Source organism: Takifugu rubripes, chromosome 11 (genome assembly GCF_901000725.2).
Source record: "Takifugu rubripes chromosome 11, fTakRub1.2, whole genome shotgun sequence".
In the NCBI taxonomy this organism is placed as follows: domain Eukaryota; kingdom Metazoa; phylum Chordata; class Actinopteri; order Tetraodontiformes; family Tetraodontidae; genus Takifugu; species Takifugu rubripes.
In genome coordinates, this window is record NC_042295.1 from 9,686,702 (window position 1) to 9,702,353 (window position 15,652).

At 45.6% G+C, this 15,652-nt stretch overlaps 1 protein-coding gene across 2 annotated transcripts in view; it reads right to left on the reverse strand.

Annotated features, from left to right (window-relative positions):
* LOC101061727 (IQCJ-SCHIP1 readthrough transcript protein-like) overlaps positions 1-15,652 on the reverse strand; it is a 114,217-nt gene that overhangs the window by 94,119 nt on the left and 4,446 nt on the right. For both annotated transcript variants that reach the window (XM_029843768.1, XM_029843769.1), the window contains exons 3-5: positions 14,517-14,584; positions 14,080-14,166; positions 12,700-12,838 (exon numbers count right to left, since the gene is read on the reverse strand). In XM_029843768.1, the coding sequence (XP_029699628.1) occupies positions 12,700-12,838; positions 14,080-14,166; positions 14,517-14,584 (294 nt within the window). The remainder of the gene's footprint in view (positions 1-12,699; positions 12,839-14,079; positions 14,167-14,516; positions 14,585-15,652) is intronic.

Genomic DNA, 15,652 nt, shown 5'->3' on the forward strand with positions numbered 1-15,652 from the left:
AGAAAGTAAACAAAGACAAAGAGGGGAGCAGAGATTGAACATTTTAGGAAGAAGAGGAAGCAACATGAATGATGGCTTTCCAAAGCCTGGTTGGCCTTTCTCTAAAGTCCTAAGAAATTGAGACAGCAGGTCCTGCACTGAGCCGCTCCACGTGGGAAAGACAAAGAGCAGGAAAATCCAATGCCTGTTGTTGGACTTTAAGAGGAAGGTGGAGAGAAACCTCGCAGACAAGGAGACAGAAGGATTTGAACCTACAACCTTCAGGCTGGGGTGCAGCAGTGCCAATGTGAACATGTGCATCCCAACTGAGAACGTTCATAATCTCTCTATTGGCGACCATCAAGACCTCATAGGCTGACGGCGTCGCCGAGGAGAGCCGAAGCCAATAAAGACCCTCTGGAACATCTGTCCAAGTCATTTAGATAAATGTTGAACAGGGAGATGAATGTAGAATGGAGACGTATCTCTGCCTGTGTCACTCAATGGCTCATTATTCAAATCCAGCGCGCTTGATTAAACTGCACCAGCTTCATTGTGTTGGCGGTGAAGGGCGCGCACGTCTGGGGTGGGGGGTGGTCCTCAGCTGCCATGTCCTCACCCGTGCTCCTCGCTGATAAGCTCCACTGCTTATCTGTGGAATGTGAATGACTGAGTGCGACAGGTGGGGTGTGTGTGTGTGTGTGTGTGAGAGAGAGAGTGAGTGTGTGTGTGTCCACTCCGCAAACGAAAAGAGCAATTTCATAAAACCCCAATTTAAATGTATACATTTGCCATCCCATCCATCTGTGTGTGAGTGTGTGTGTGTGTGTGTGTGTGTGGGGGGGGGGGGGGTCTCATATGTCTAGAAAATATCTAACAGTTCTTAAAAAATGTCTGTGGGAATATTCTGACCTAAAATATAAGCATTTTCACACACACACACACACACACACACACACACACACACACACACACACACACACACACACACACACACACACACACACTTCCCTCCACACCTCTGGGGGTAGAGAGCCTCCAATCAACTCAATGTTCTAGTTTTTGGAACCAGAAGAGTGAAGAACATGAACCTCTCCACACAGAGAAGCTCCAACCTGGAACCAAACTCAGAACCTTCTTGTTAGGAAGCAGCAGTTTTAACAGACCTCAACTGTTAAAGTTTATTTTCTGTTCTGCTCCAACAGATGATATAAATAGCGGCAGGTCACACCTGACATCCACCTAAAGTGACAGTCGTAGAACTTGTTAATCTAATAAGTAATTGCAGACACATTTAACGGAGGTTTTCCTACGTGTTATCAGTTCAGGACACACTGGCTGTGGTAATACGGGTGGAAATTGCCTCGCACAATTACAAACTGGATCGTTATCGGTGTTTTATAGGTATATTAGTCACGCGACCTGATGGTGGAGTTAATGAGCCGGTGGCGATGGTGTTAGCTGCTGCTTATCAGTCGGTAAACTGGTGAAGAGGTAAGACCTAATTAAAATCAGTGTGGCCGTTGCCTCAGTTAATAAAAATAAAAACATGCTGTAACTGGTTCCCAGCAACAGGAGGCAGCGAATCTCCAGATGGGCGTTTTGGACGCGCACACGCAAAAGTTTTCAGACTATCCAAGTTTGACATGAATACTGCAGATAAGATTTTCTCATCTTTTAATCTTCCTCCCTCATGGAAAAGAGTCGGGTAAAACTGCCCTGAAACGTGAAAGTGGCCCTCCCTTCTGAAGCGAGCTGCCACAGCAGCGCCCCTCTTTGAAGTTCCCAGGTCGGCTTTTATTCATCACAATATAGAAATATAGTGAAATATCCGGTCCCGTTTTTGACCAGTGAAGTTGTCGGGATGATGTCACATTGGAGCAACATGGAGAAAATCCAATTTGATGGGATTCAGCTTTTTATGCCTCTGATGATAATTCTGGTTTGGAATGTTTTGATGTAGAATTGGTATAAAAATAATCACAAACTCCAGAGACTAAAAGTTTTTGACAAGAACATCTCGGAAGGCAGCGTTCGGGTTTATTTTCAACTCCACGGGAACATAAATGAACTCGGTCCATCTCTGCTGGAGGAAAACTGGAGAAACTGTTTCCCAGGTAACCGCAGGACAGGGATGGACGTGAGGGTCAGACTGTGGGAGGAGGAGGGGAACTGAGGGTACAGCAGGATGGAGACAGATGAGAAGAAACTGCCATAATCAAACCGGGGGGGGGGGGGGTCACGAGGACATTTGGAGGATAAGGAGAAAATTGACAAGGTTTAAAGTAAATCTAGCAGGCGAGGGTAGAGACGGAGACAGTCGGCATCACCTTGTGAAGGTAGATTTACATATTTAGCAGAACAGTTCACTAAAGCGAACGTGATCTTTTTATTTCTCTAGGTGTAGAGAGCATCCAAGAAAAGCAGCAGGAGGGGCAGCGAGTTCTGCACCCACCCAATAAAAGTCACACCAATTAAAGCCTTTTTTAAAAATATCATTTTGCCACCTTCATCTTCACCTTAAAGTGATCCTCCTGTTTAGAAGAACATCTTTATTTGTTTGGCACCACCGTTACCAAAAATGCACTTTGTCATTCACACACGCCATGAACAGAAGGGTGTTGGTTCAAGGCTGATCAGCTTTTAACAGACTGTTGCAATGTTTTGTTGTGACTAGAACTGTCTGATGTGAGCAGCTTCAAAGATCTTTGAGGATCAAATATGTATAGAAAATGACTTTTGGTCAGCGTGTTTAAAGCAGAGATAGATTAAAACAAAGGGACATGTATGTGATACATGACATATAAACCAAATATGTGAGAGCAAGAGGCACTAATGTTAGCATAGCATTAGCCTCCTGTAATAAACGTGTCATTTTCTTTCTAGGATTAAGTAGATTTTTTCAGCATGATGAAAATAAAATTGTAATTGTATATACAGTTATATACAAAATACAAATAGTAAAAAGGGAAAATGGTTATGCATGTAGATGTTACAAAATCCATATTGAAGTTGTGCTTAAACAACTTTAAGTGTAAAAATGCAGCCTAAATTGTGATCAACAGTTTGGAAGCTGATGATATTGACTTTAATTTTGTCCTATTGGCTTTTTTAAAATTGATTCATAAATTGATAACATAGCAAAGCTTTCCTCCAGCGTCATAAATGTTACATCGGTGGTCTGATGTCACTTTCATTTACTTAAATAAATCTTCTCGGAGAAATTAAACACTCTGTGTTTAACTGGGGATTTATTATCCTGACGTCTATATTTAAGCTCCTTTTTTTTTAAAACAAAGACTGGCTCATCCACTTCCAAAAGACGTTAAGATGGAGGAGGCGGGGGCCACGGGAACACCTGGAGCTGCTTTGGCTCTTTAACAAAAAAAAAAAATCAACCCACTTTGACGTAAAACTCCAATTACACACGCTCATAAACGCCCGCTGCAGTAAATCAACATCCTTAAAGGGGCGGAGAGGTGGTCATGTGTTGAAAGAGCGAGGGCCTCCATGAAAGAGAATGCATCAACTTTTGGCCCCCCAGCGGTTCCGGGCTTCTTCTAATTCGAAGGGAAAATGAATGTGCTGCTAATGACCATCTGTACACACACACACGTATGTGCACACACGTACTCGTGCAACGTCAGATTTATGTTGAGCAATAAGGAATGCTTGGGGGTCATAAAGCCAACGTCAGCACATACACGCACGCAACACACCCGTGTGCACAACACGCTTGCGTCCTTGTCAGCTTGACCTGTTTAACATACGTGTCTTTTCAACCGACCGGACGCCATTTAAATCATCCACCGTTACTGTACGCAGATGCCAAATTTACACCTCTGCTTTGAAAGCACGCCTGCCAAGGGAGGGGTCGACCCTGCAGGCAACCGCTGCAGAAAAGTGTGTGTGGCGTATGCGAGTGTGTGTAAAGGCAGATAGGAAATCAAGAGATGGTGAAGAACAGGAAATGTACTGTAGTGAGGGATAAAAGGCAAAGATAGCCCAGAGACAGGAGCTTCCTGCAGAGCTTGGTGCTGATAAACCCGTCCTGAGTCTGTCCATGATGTAAAGGAAGGCGCGACGGCATCGCTGCTTTGTCCTGTCTTTACACTCGCTCGAGGTTGTCTGGATGGTTCCTCTGCTGCAGAGAAATGCTAAGCTATGCAGGAGAGGCAGCGGTAGGAGTGATCAGGTGAGGGCTCAGGGACAGAGGCGGTGATATCGGACTGTTGGGTCAAGGTGGAAGCACAGAGGTTCTGCGGAAGGGCAAAGGTACAGATAAACATGGGCCGATAGCGTAGATGTTAGCACTGAATCCAAGTCCTTCCGCAACTAAACCACAAAATGGGTGCTGCGAAGAAATGTTACTGGATATATCTCACATGTTTAGCAGCTTTACCGTCCTTCTATATATCCGTCGCCTTTAAAACGGAGCTCAGGCTGCAACACCAAAAGCTGCTGACTCGGCACAAACCCGTCCATGCATCTCCTGCTCCTCTGTAACATCACTTAAGAAATAAAAGGGCAACAAAAATCAGCTCCTACTGAAATAAACTCATCCACCATCTTCTGACAGTGCTGTGGCCTCAGACATGGAGGCGCGGACCTTTATTCCCTAATTCAGCAGGATATAAAATCGGAGCAAGGCCACAGCCTCGGAGTTTCTGACAGGTCCATCCGTTTTCCCCTAATTTATGTTTGGCCTCAGCTTGGATAATAATTTAGTCTCTGTTGCTCTGACCCATCTGACATTGCACGCCTACATCAACACTTCAGCTTGTTTTGACACATGACTCTAGTTGGATTCTCTACAGAATCCAACTTCAAATTCATTTATTTCCCCATCTTTGGAAAAGATGATGCATGTTTTCCTCCAATCCGTCAGGCTTGGGGAGTTAGATACGAGCCTTCTGTTGACATTAGACGTTAGAAGTCCGCGCAAAAACTACCCAAAAAGGCAGCTTTTCGCCTACACCCTGGTCTGGAGGTGCGCTTCATATCTGTGGTGATAAATGTCAGTCAGTGACCTTCTATTGCTGGATAGACTGGTGGAGGAGTGTGGGGAGGTCTGACCTGTGTCTGGCTGTCCCTGCGGAGGCCACATTGAGAAGCATCATAAGCAGAGGAACGGCAGCAAGGGGGGTGCTGACAGACCAATAAATCAATTCTCAGTGACATTCAGCGACATGAGGCTGGGTGAATAGGTTTTCCAGGACAGGGAAAGTCTCGGACCTCCTGGGGGTCCGGTAACATGTTCTCAGTCAGCATACATGACTATTTATGTTCAGAATAAAATAGAAATAATCAAAAGTTGATCCGTTTACCTTATTTTTATGTCTAGATTTTATAATTTGCCCCCCCTTTGAGTACCACAAGCCTCTCCTCCAGGCACCGTCTGCAAATTTGCCCTCGAGAGATAGCCTACAGCTGCATGTAAAGGTCACTCATTAATCCAGCATCTGTGGCTCCATTCCACCCATTTAGCACAATTACCCAGTCCATAAGGCAACAAAATATTGTTTGGATGATATGTGCATAAAACGCCCCACCACACACTGGCAGTAGAACTACAGCTAGTTGGCAGGTAGCAACAGCAACCACAATTATACAGCACTCCTGACTTATATTAGAAGGCAAACGAGCTGTGTGTGGCCTCCTCATCTATAATGCAGCAGTGGAAGCTCGGGTATATCGGCAGCAGCGGAATATTCTGGGATCATCGGCTCACACATTGGGAAGTGTGCATGAATACATTCATGCATAAGTGTCAGAGCGTACGCAGGTATAGGAGCTCATGTAAATACTGTTCATACGTGTAAACAAGACCCGGGAAAATCAATATCACTGCTCTCACACACAGATGACAGAGGGAGCTTTGGAGAGAGAACAGGATGTGATGATGCTTTAGACACTGACAGGGGTCGGAGGAAACGGCAAAGCTGAAGATGTCCTGTTGGGGAAGAGAGGTGAGAGGAGACCAGAATGTTGGTAAATACGTAGTTCCTTTACAGTTCTTGACATTTCCCTTTGCAGCAAAGATTGCAGGCATATTGAGATTCTTCGAAGTTTATGTTATTGTTCCTGTTATGAATCATGACCCATGGCGCATCTAATATCTAATTAATTTTTCCTGCCCCACAATCACTCTGTCAGGTCTGAGATTGGACCAGATTACAGCTTGTTTGGTGTTATTTTGTGCGCGCAGACGTCACCTTTGTCAACCCTTTTCGGTTTGTCTAATTTTAGCAAAGTTAAATTAAGAACCTCTAAAACAACGTTGGTATTTTTATGCCTCTCACATGCAAAGAGAGAGGATGGGAGGACTTTAGAAAGAGGGGCTGGGGGGGGGGGGGGGTAATTGAGTCGATAAAATCTATGGTTTCTTCTTTTCCTTTATTAAATTTGACTATATCAAATGTAAAATCTAAGATATTAAAAACTGCCTTGAGAAGAAACTTGCCTATATATTGAATTCTGCACTTTCAATATGCAAATGTGTGTAGTCGCACATACGTTTGCATTAATGAGGCTGAACACACGCACAGCAGCAGAGACGCGTGGTGATTTAAACAGCGTTATTAAAAGCAATATCCGCCCTTTCTACAGTGTTATTGGCTTCATTATGGAAAAGTTGCCAGTGTTCCGACATCCTTCAGTCCCTAGTTTTCTAGTTTTCTGGGCTTTTACGCTGCTCTACATTGTTATTGCTCCTATATGACAACCACTGAGAGACTGTAGGAGGAGCAGCAGAAGCTAATATATGACATCAGCCTACAGAATAAATGTTTAACTGTAAAGCCACTCACAAACCTCTCTCTCATACACACACCATTATGATCACACAGCTATAACAGTAACTCATGAGCGGTCATTAAATGCAACACAGTGGCTACACTGTACTTCCTGTTAGCTGTGACTAATCGGGCAACTTGAAATTGCTTCCGAGATATTTGTGCAGATTTGTCACATTCCCTCTGCAAAATAATCCAAAATGTCATCTGGGCCATCAGTGCTCTTGTGTCTTTAGGGCAATTATTTGTGATCCTGTGTTGGGTCGATCTTGGCGTCTGTACGATAACTGTACCAGTAAAACCCGTCAGCTCTTTGGATAACAAAGTTGTCTTGGACATCGTTTTTAGTTGGTTGCTCAGAAAAACTGATCTGGTTCCTTCAAAATAAAGTTTTCCGTGATATTGGATCTGAACCGCCATTAAAATGTTGGCACATCTGCCTATTTTATTGCTTTGTAATGGACTTAAGATTAGTATAAAATAGTTCCGTGATGCTACTTTAGCTATTATGGTCTGTGCATTTTGGGATAAAACTCTGCCTTCCGTGATGCATACAGTTCATGTTACGTGATTCAGTTTGTGCCGGTCTTCTTTTTATAGCCAATATTACCACATCCTGGCAGCAAACCAGTTGCTCAAAACACGAGGTGGGTGACCCTTGTCCTCGAATCAGTCGTGGAAACAGACAAGCAAAACTAGGCAAAAACGTAAACTTCAGTGTCCACAAGGTCAGAAACTTCTCAAAGATCTCACAGTCCACGTTCGAACTGGGAATCATGACATTCCCACTGAAAGAGATAGTACCATTTGAGTCAAGGTTGCGTTGATGGATTCATCAAAGACAAAAGGTGGGGCTTCAAAGCAAAAGACCTTGGGTGGGATGATTCCACAATGCTGTAGAAGTCTGGCTTTAGAGTAACAGCTTTATCATCCTGCCTTTCTCCCCTTTGATCTTTCTTTTAAGAACAAATTCCCATCGGGCACATAAAAGTCAAGGACAAAATCTCCCGCCTTCATCCCACAATGACCCACGGATCAAAGCAAGTTGGCAAGGACCAGCCAGGAATCAAACGTCCCACCTATAAATCCACCCACAGGAGAACTCTTGACGCACATGTCTGGTATCATGATGACATGCTTGCACGCTCACAAAAATTGGAGGCTGGTTAGTTAAAGGTTAGCGTTGCAGAAAGTGACCTTGATTCCACAGCCCACGGGTTCTTCGCCTCGGAAGTATCGATCGGACATGAAAGAAGCCCCATGGTCGCAGACCTGGGGTGGTGATGTAAATGAGATGGAAATTCAGCCTGGAGCACATCTTGTGATTTGTGCTCATAGCTCGATTAAGAGCCCACTGGAATTAAACCAGGCACGCCTTTGCTGTCTCATATATTTAGGAAAAAACAGGAAACTGGGCGGATTGGCTGGAAAACATAGTAGAGGATAAAACAAGCTGTTCCAGAAGAAACTGCTGTTGTTGAAGTTGTTATCTGCATGCTTGACTGTTAAATGCACCAAACTGGAGAGCCTGGAGAAGGAGAATAGGGAACATGGATGAACTACAGCAGCATAGCTTAATTTCTAAGGTGCCCTTTGTTGGAGTGGAGGGACAGTTCTTCTTCACTCTTCTTCATTTCATCAAAGTTGTAACCACAGACACTCCTGTCATCGCCCGCAGCTCCACTCCGAGTGTGCGTGTCCATGCGAGGGACGTCATGTTCTCCACAGTGTAAAAAGAATCGCTTCATCGTGAGATCCTGGTGGGAGCACTTACAGGGTGTCTTCGCAGTTTAGGTAATAAGGGGAAAAAATGCAGCTTTTGAGTTCCCCCAACAGTGTAGATCCCACCCTCCACTCTGGATTGCTACACTCCGACCACCTGCTCTCCACCAGCCCAGTACACACAGCAGGAACACTGTAGGGGTGGATTATGGAGCCTCTGATCTGGCTAACAGACAGTAAACGCTGGAAGGACAAGGGGATCCATGTGTGTGTGTGTGTGTGTGTGTGTGTGTGTGTGTGCGTGTGTGTGTGACAGAAAAGGGCTGAGGGAAAGGCGGGGACTACTCCACAGGTTTCATATCCTAGCAGGTCGGAAAGGCGATCCACCCTGAACCCACTTCTGCCCTTTTCTATCTCTTCCTTCTCCAGGGAGCTCATTACAGAAGGTGGGCACTGAGTTCTGGGGGATGGGGGGGGGTGTGTCAAACCCTGAGGAGGGAGGGGGCAAATGATGGCAAGGGAAGCAGCAGGTGAACACAGTGGATGTGTGCGTGTTTTTGTTCACGTCATGTCAGCTAAATGCCACATTGTGTGGATAATCCACCAATAAACAAACAATCGGAAGCTTGGATGGGTGTGTGTGTGTGTGTGTGTTGGGGGGGGGGGGGTCGCTGGGAGTTATGGCATGAAATACCTCAGTAACCCTTCGGAGCCTTGATCTGTCCATACAGGACAAATATCACACTTCAGCTGAGTATAGCTCACTCTGCTGAATGAGTCTCTGATCTGGAGTTATTATCAACCTCATAATCACTTTAAAATCCACCTTTTCACTTCTGAGCGATCCCCAAACTCCCCCTTGCAGCAGCCGTTCTGCACCGTCTCCTCCTCATGGGAAATCAGCTCGCTCCTTTACTCATTTCTTCACACAGATATGATAAATCTCAAAGATATCGTCCCAACCGGCTGTTTTTTTTCCTTTTTTTAACAGAATCAATGGCTATTTCACAGTCTTTTTTCATCGGTGGACTGCCTGAATGCGAGGGTGTGGAAACTGTGTTCAGCATATTAGGATACTTTTAATTAAAATCAGGATCCAAGGTATAAAAATTCATTCTAATACTGGATTCATGAATTACAGGCTGTGAACAGGATTATAAAATTATTATATAAATCAATCATTGTAGAGTTACTTTAGCTCTTGGAATAAACTATCCTATTTTTAAGTTACAATTCCCATATAGGTTTATATTTGTACTAGCAATAATATTAATAAAAGACATAGATTCAAATGTTACTGACTTAAGGAAATAGTGTGTTTTCCTAGAAATCGGACTACACCTGGTGCTCAATTGGTGGAGCTTCCATCTACAAGCTACACTTGGACTACTACTTTCCATATACGTTTTCTGAAATTAACCAACCACAGGAATTCAGTTTCCCTGTAAATGCACTTAATACGAGCCAGGGCCTCTTTTGGCAGTAAATAGCTAATGTAATGCTATGCTATTAGATCAATTAAGCTCGTTTGATGTCAACAGCTCTATTGTACAAATGTATTTGAAAACAAATGATGCCTGACACCAATAAAGAAAGCAATCTGTTAGCATCTAGTCAGAAGCAGGAAGTGGTGTGTGTGTGAGAGAGATGAGAGAACAGTCTACAGCCCTTACATTAACATATTCTTCTGCACATGAGCGAGAAAAGAGAGAAAAGAAAGTGCAAATGTGTCCCAAGGATGCCCGACAGCAAAATGTCCGCTAACATTGTTAGCAAACAGAGCCGCCACAACCAAACTTAGGTTGCCACAGCAGAGGCGAGTTCTCTCTGTCTGTATCTCTTTCTGGGTACTCTCTGTTCTCACTGACAAGCTTTTCCTCATCTATCCATCGCTGCAATGGCCTCATTAGCGACGGGGCCACCCAACCGCAGCGTCGGTTTCTCTCTAATGAGAGGCGCTGCGCTACAAGTGTTTCGTTTTCGTTTTTCTTTTAAGCACTTCAGCTTTGATCACAGCTTTGTGCCCCTGAATAGAACTCAACCTGTCCCTGAGGTTCACCGTCAGCAGCCAATCCAGAGATGTACGGACGTGCTGACAACGTGCGGACACTCAAATGCAAATGGACCATTAGACACACGCTCATGTTTGCACTAAAAAACGAAAAACAAACACAACACTAGTTGTCGATAGTTATTATGACCGGGTTGCTTGCAAACCACCCATGCTTCGTAAATAAAAATGCACCCAGAGGTGCGCAAAGTCAGCTCACAAATTAGTGGTGCGTTCACAAGAGTTCGCCTGATTGATTTACTATCAGGCGTGACCAAGGCTGGACATGTAGCGCCTGATCCCTGCATGGATAAATAATTCATGGCTGGGTCCAGAAGGCTCCGGTCCACCGTTGCCACAAAAACAGCAATGGAAGGCGAGCTTTGAGAGACACTATCTGACACTGACGCCACGCCAGAGAGTTGAATTTTGGGAGCGGATGTCCGAGCAAAAACCTGGATCGGAAATTCTTCCTATCCAGAAAGAGATGAGGGAGGAAACTGCAGCATCTGTACATCCTGTGCGTGTAGGTGTGCACGAGTGTGCTCAATATCAGAGTTTCATGAAATATGCATGAGGGCGTTTGAACCCCCACCCTCACACCAGCACCGCTCCGGTTCCCTACAGGCCAGCAGCAAGGTTCTTCAAATCTGCACGGACACAGATGAGCGCGAGCGAAAACCAGCGGATCTAACGTGGCGCCCTGGCCTCTGCGCTGATGTATGCCTGTCCTACAGAGGGCACGGCGGCCGCAGAGAGTGATACGGAGTGGACAAAGAGATGGGGGTGGGGGGGGGTGGCGTCTGAGGTGGAGGTGAAGGTGAGAAGAGAGACGTGAAGCTGCAGCTGCAGCCGTTCGTACCATCAGCCTGCTGTCAGGATGTTTTCTAAGGCTGTGTTTGGGTCTTAGAGGACCTGGGACATATGGAGAATGGATATTTTGATGGAGCATTGACAGAAATATGCACCGTTCATGCAGAGCAGCACCGTATAAAAACGGCATGTTGATAGGATGCAAATGCAGCCTTAGTAATGGTCTCTGTTTCAGAAAATGGCTCCTAAACAAAACTCATACATAAATCCAGGCTCGCATAGAAATGCAAAATGTCTACGAACCATAAATTCTTGGTCATGTGATGGTGTCTGTCACGTTGGTCGCTAATGTAGAGGTGGTTCATTTGGATCAGCGTTTGTGACCCAGTTCATCAGAGAACATTCACATACTAAAACCAGAAACAGCTCATTTACCTTATCCCAAGATATAATTTACATATATATCAGCCCTAGACCACAACAAAAGATGCCGATAAATCATTTTATACATCCAATAATGTAAGAAAAAAGATTAAAGAGATCATGGTGGTCTTTTTCTCGAAGTTATTAAAGTATTTTGTGTAATTAGGAAGACGTTTGCTGCTAATGCTAATGAACAACAAACTCTTTCAAGCAGAACAAACAACCTAAAAAACCAAGAATACACACCAGGACGTCGGCCCATCTGTTCGCTAAGGGACTCTCGCTCCCCACAAGCACGTCTGATACACAGACACACACTCACACACACACAGACACGTGTGCAAAGCAGCACAGACATGACATCACAGAGTTCATACCGGGCCTCGGCAAGAAGAAAGCGTGGGCAGGTGTTAATACAGTGTGTGTGTCTGTGTGTGTGGGGGTGTGTGTGTGTTTGTCTGTTCCATAGAACTCAGGCAGATCGCTTTCAGCCCTCCACATTCATCTCCTTATCTCTGCCTCCTGCACCACGGACGCCCACCCTCCTCTTCCTCCTCCTCCTCCTTGGTGGCTTTCTTTTAAACACTTTTCTTTGAGGGCCATGCCCCCCCGAGCACTGTTTACTCTCCCCTCTGTGCTCCCTCAGAGGGAAAAAACCAAACTGAGGGGTGGGCAGGGTGAGGGAGAGGACAAGGGCAGAGGCACTCCATTAATCAATCAACCAGCTTTGAAAATTTACCTAATTAATGGCTAATTACAGATCTGGGCCCAGTGCCAGCTGGCATCCAATCCACCTACAATAATAAAGACCCCGTAGACCCGTTGACGACACAGGAGGTAAACACCCCTCCCTTCCACCCTCCTTTCCCTGTCTTCTCTATTAGTGTTCCCACACATCCAGCCGTTCCCGCCTCTTACCGGAGGTATATCGGCGGTCATGGCGGGGGCCCGCAGGTCCTCGCAGAGGAGCATCTCATCCAGACCTTCGCTGCCGTTCTTCTCCTGTCCCTGCCAGCTCGCCCGGCGGGAAGCGCTGGCACGCCAGGCCCGCTGGATCCTGAGGAGGTTCAATGAAGCGCGTTGATTTCACACTCGGGGGGATAAAAGCACAGACTGCACAAAAACTGCTTTTGACAGCGTCCAAAGGTCTCCGATGGAGGCTTGACCAGTTACTGCAAAGGTCATGAAGGTCAGCTCCATGACCTTTCATCACCTGGGAAGAGAGCTTAACCAAAATAATTTTCAGTATTTTGTAATCAATCATTAAACGTTGTATCATTCATTTGGGAATTCTAAGCTCAATAATGCACGCTGGAGTACACGCAGGTGTTCACTGTCTTTGAACAACCTTTAATTGTCCTCATTCTCTGAGCTCAAAAGGAGACGGTCTCAGCCAACCTGCTTTACTTTAGAACTCAGGAGCCTTTTAACAAGCTGCTCCTTTGTGATTTTCCATGCTGTCAGTAAGCAGGCCTGCCTCTGCTCTTGGAGCTATTTAGCAGAAATATTCTCCTCTCCATGTGTTCGCACCACAGGAACCTGGAGCGCCAACATCACACTCACAGGAACATCTAATGTAGCTCCGACTTTATTGGGTTTAAACAAGAGGAAGCAACAGTGACCCAGCCTTCCACAACCTCACCTCTATCAGGCTCTGTTCAAACATCTTATTCTCCGGTGTTTTCTTTCTCCTCCCTCTTATTTCTCCCCTTTAAACATTAATAAGCCAAACAAAATGACCGTGTTCCAGCTATGGCATTCCCTCTCATCTCCTTCATCCCTCCCTCCGCAGCGGACCCGGGTCTGGGATGGAGGATCAATTACTCAATAGAGAAACACATTCACCTCCAGTGGAGCAGAGAGGCAGCTGCCGAGTGGAACAAACTGAATTAATCCAAAACTCCCAGCTCTAAAAACCCACCGCTGCCATCTTCATTCACATTTACTCCACATTTACTCCTCTTTTATGCTCCCTAAAACTTTGATTTCTCCAATCCTCCCTTCTGTGGTTCCGTTTTTCCCCTTCTCACCTCTTTACACCCCACTCATGTCCACAGAGGAGCTCTGGATTCAGCTTCTCCATCATGAGAGTGAAAGCCACGGGAGAGGGCTGACCTTCTGCTTATTAAGAGCCGAGTAAAATGGAGCCAGATGTGAGCGAGAGAAGCGCACGCTCTGAAACCTAATCAGGGAAAAATTGACTCGCAGCCTCGCGCAAATCGACCTCTTCCATTTACACTTATCAAAACGCACAAAAATGTATTCAAACCACAGACTTTAAAGGAAGGCGGTACTCACACGATGGCGTTGACCTCGAGGTGCCGCCGTTGTTCCACACGCAGCGGGCTGTTGTCGTCTTCGTCCTCGCTCCTCCAAGGATGGCACCTGCCAAGGACAAACCAAAAATGGAAATGACGGGGTTTCCTTTCTCCCACAATTCACAAACAGACTCATTAGGTTGCTTGGAAACTCTAAATTTGCCCCTGGATGCCAGAGAGTGAATGAACGGTGTGTGTGGGGCCTGTTCAGGGGGTATTCCTGGGATCGGCTCCAGCTCGCCACACGACCCTGATTAGAATTAAGTGGTGGTTAAAAGAAGATGGATGGATGTCTGGATCTCCGAGTACCAGCTCAGATTTTTAGAGGAGTCATGCTCTCAGAGGAGGTTTCAGTTAGCGCTGAATAATGGTTGCGTTTGCTAGTGCAGGGCTTTAACGTACGGTCCCGTCTCTCACCTCTCCACCCCAGGAGCTGCTTGCCCTCCCCCGTGGCTGCAGTAGTGGTGATACCTCTTCACTTCATCCTGCAGGGGGAAAACATGATGATAAATACTTTAAATTCCTGCTTTTAAAGGCAATCTGCTTGGTTTATCCCAGCGGTTCCTGGTCTCTGAAGCCTGAAATTTTATTGTCAGGGCTTCAGTTGGCTGCTGTTTCCTGTGAAAGGTCCTAATAAAGCCACTTCACACTACCTGCTCATCATTAAAGAGCAAAAAAGACAAAACTCAGTGACCATCTTGTGCAGAGAAGCGTAAAGTCTGCTCTCAGTACGAGCTAATCTGGACTCATAATGAGTTCAGGGCAGCTCAGAGTCAGAAACACACCCAGCAGGTTTTAGGGAGTCACACTGCTAATTGGACAATTATCCCATGATGACAGTAAACACATGAGATATTTGTAAAATAATCAGAATCCTGGTGGTCAGAGATGAATTTCTTAGCATTTGACACCACAATCACAATAATGGACCTGATTTATGGTTTGTATAAGGAATTCTATATAAAAATGTAGAGTGCTTAGAGGACAAGAATTCAATTTTCCAGTAATTCGACAGTAAATAAGAGTACATAGAAGTGGAGGCGGGAATGGTTGGGCCAATCTTCTTCCAGATTGTCCAAATTCTTCTTGTCCATCTGCTTCTTCATCTGTTCCACTCTCTGAGCTGCTGAAAATAATAACCTCAGATCTTTCAGGCTTCACTTCCACACCCGAGAAGCCTTGTCAACATTCCTGAAGTTGTGATGTTTTCCTGTGTACAAGCTCCCCAGCATCTCCTCCAGCCCTCCTTCTTCCCGGGCCCACTCCTGAGCTGGGGCCTCCCACAGCTCGCAGAGCTCACGCAGCTGTTGGCTGAAGCTGTCTTGGTCCTTCGTGAAACTCCTGTCTGACTGACAGCTCTTGTTTGTGAGCTCCTTCCTGAACATCTCCTTTTTCTCCTGCTACTCTTTCCTTGGATGTTTGAGGATTTTTCCCTCCTCACATCTCTCTTCCCGGTCCTCCAGCGCAGCCCGTGTTTTCATTGGCCTCAGTTTTCATTGGCCTCTTGTGACCCACAGCGCTGAGCTGCTGATGTCTATCCGCTAGCCCCTCGT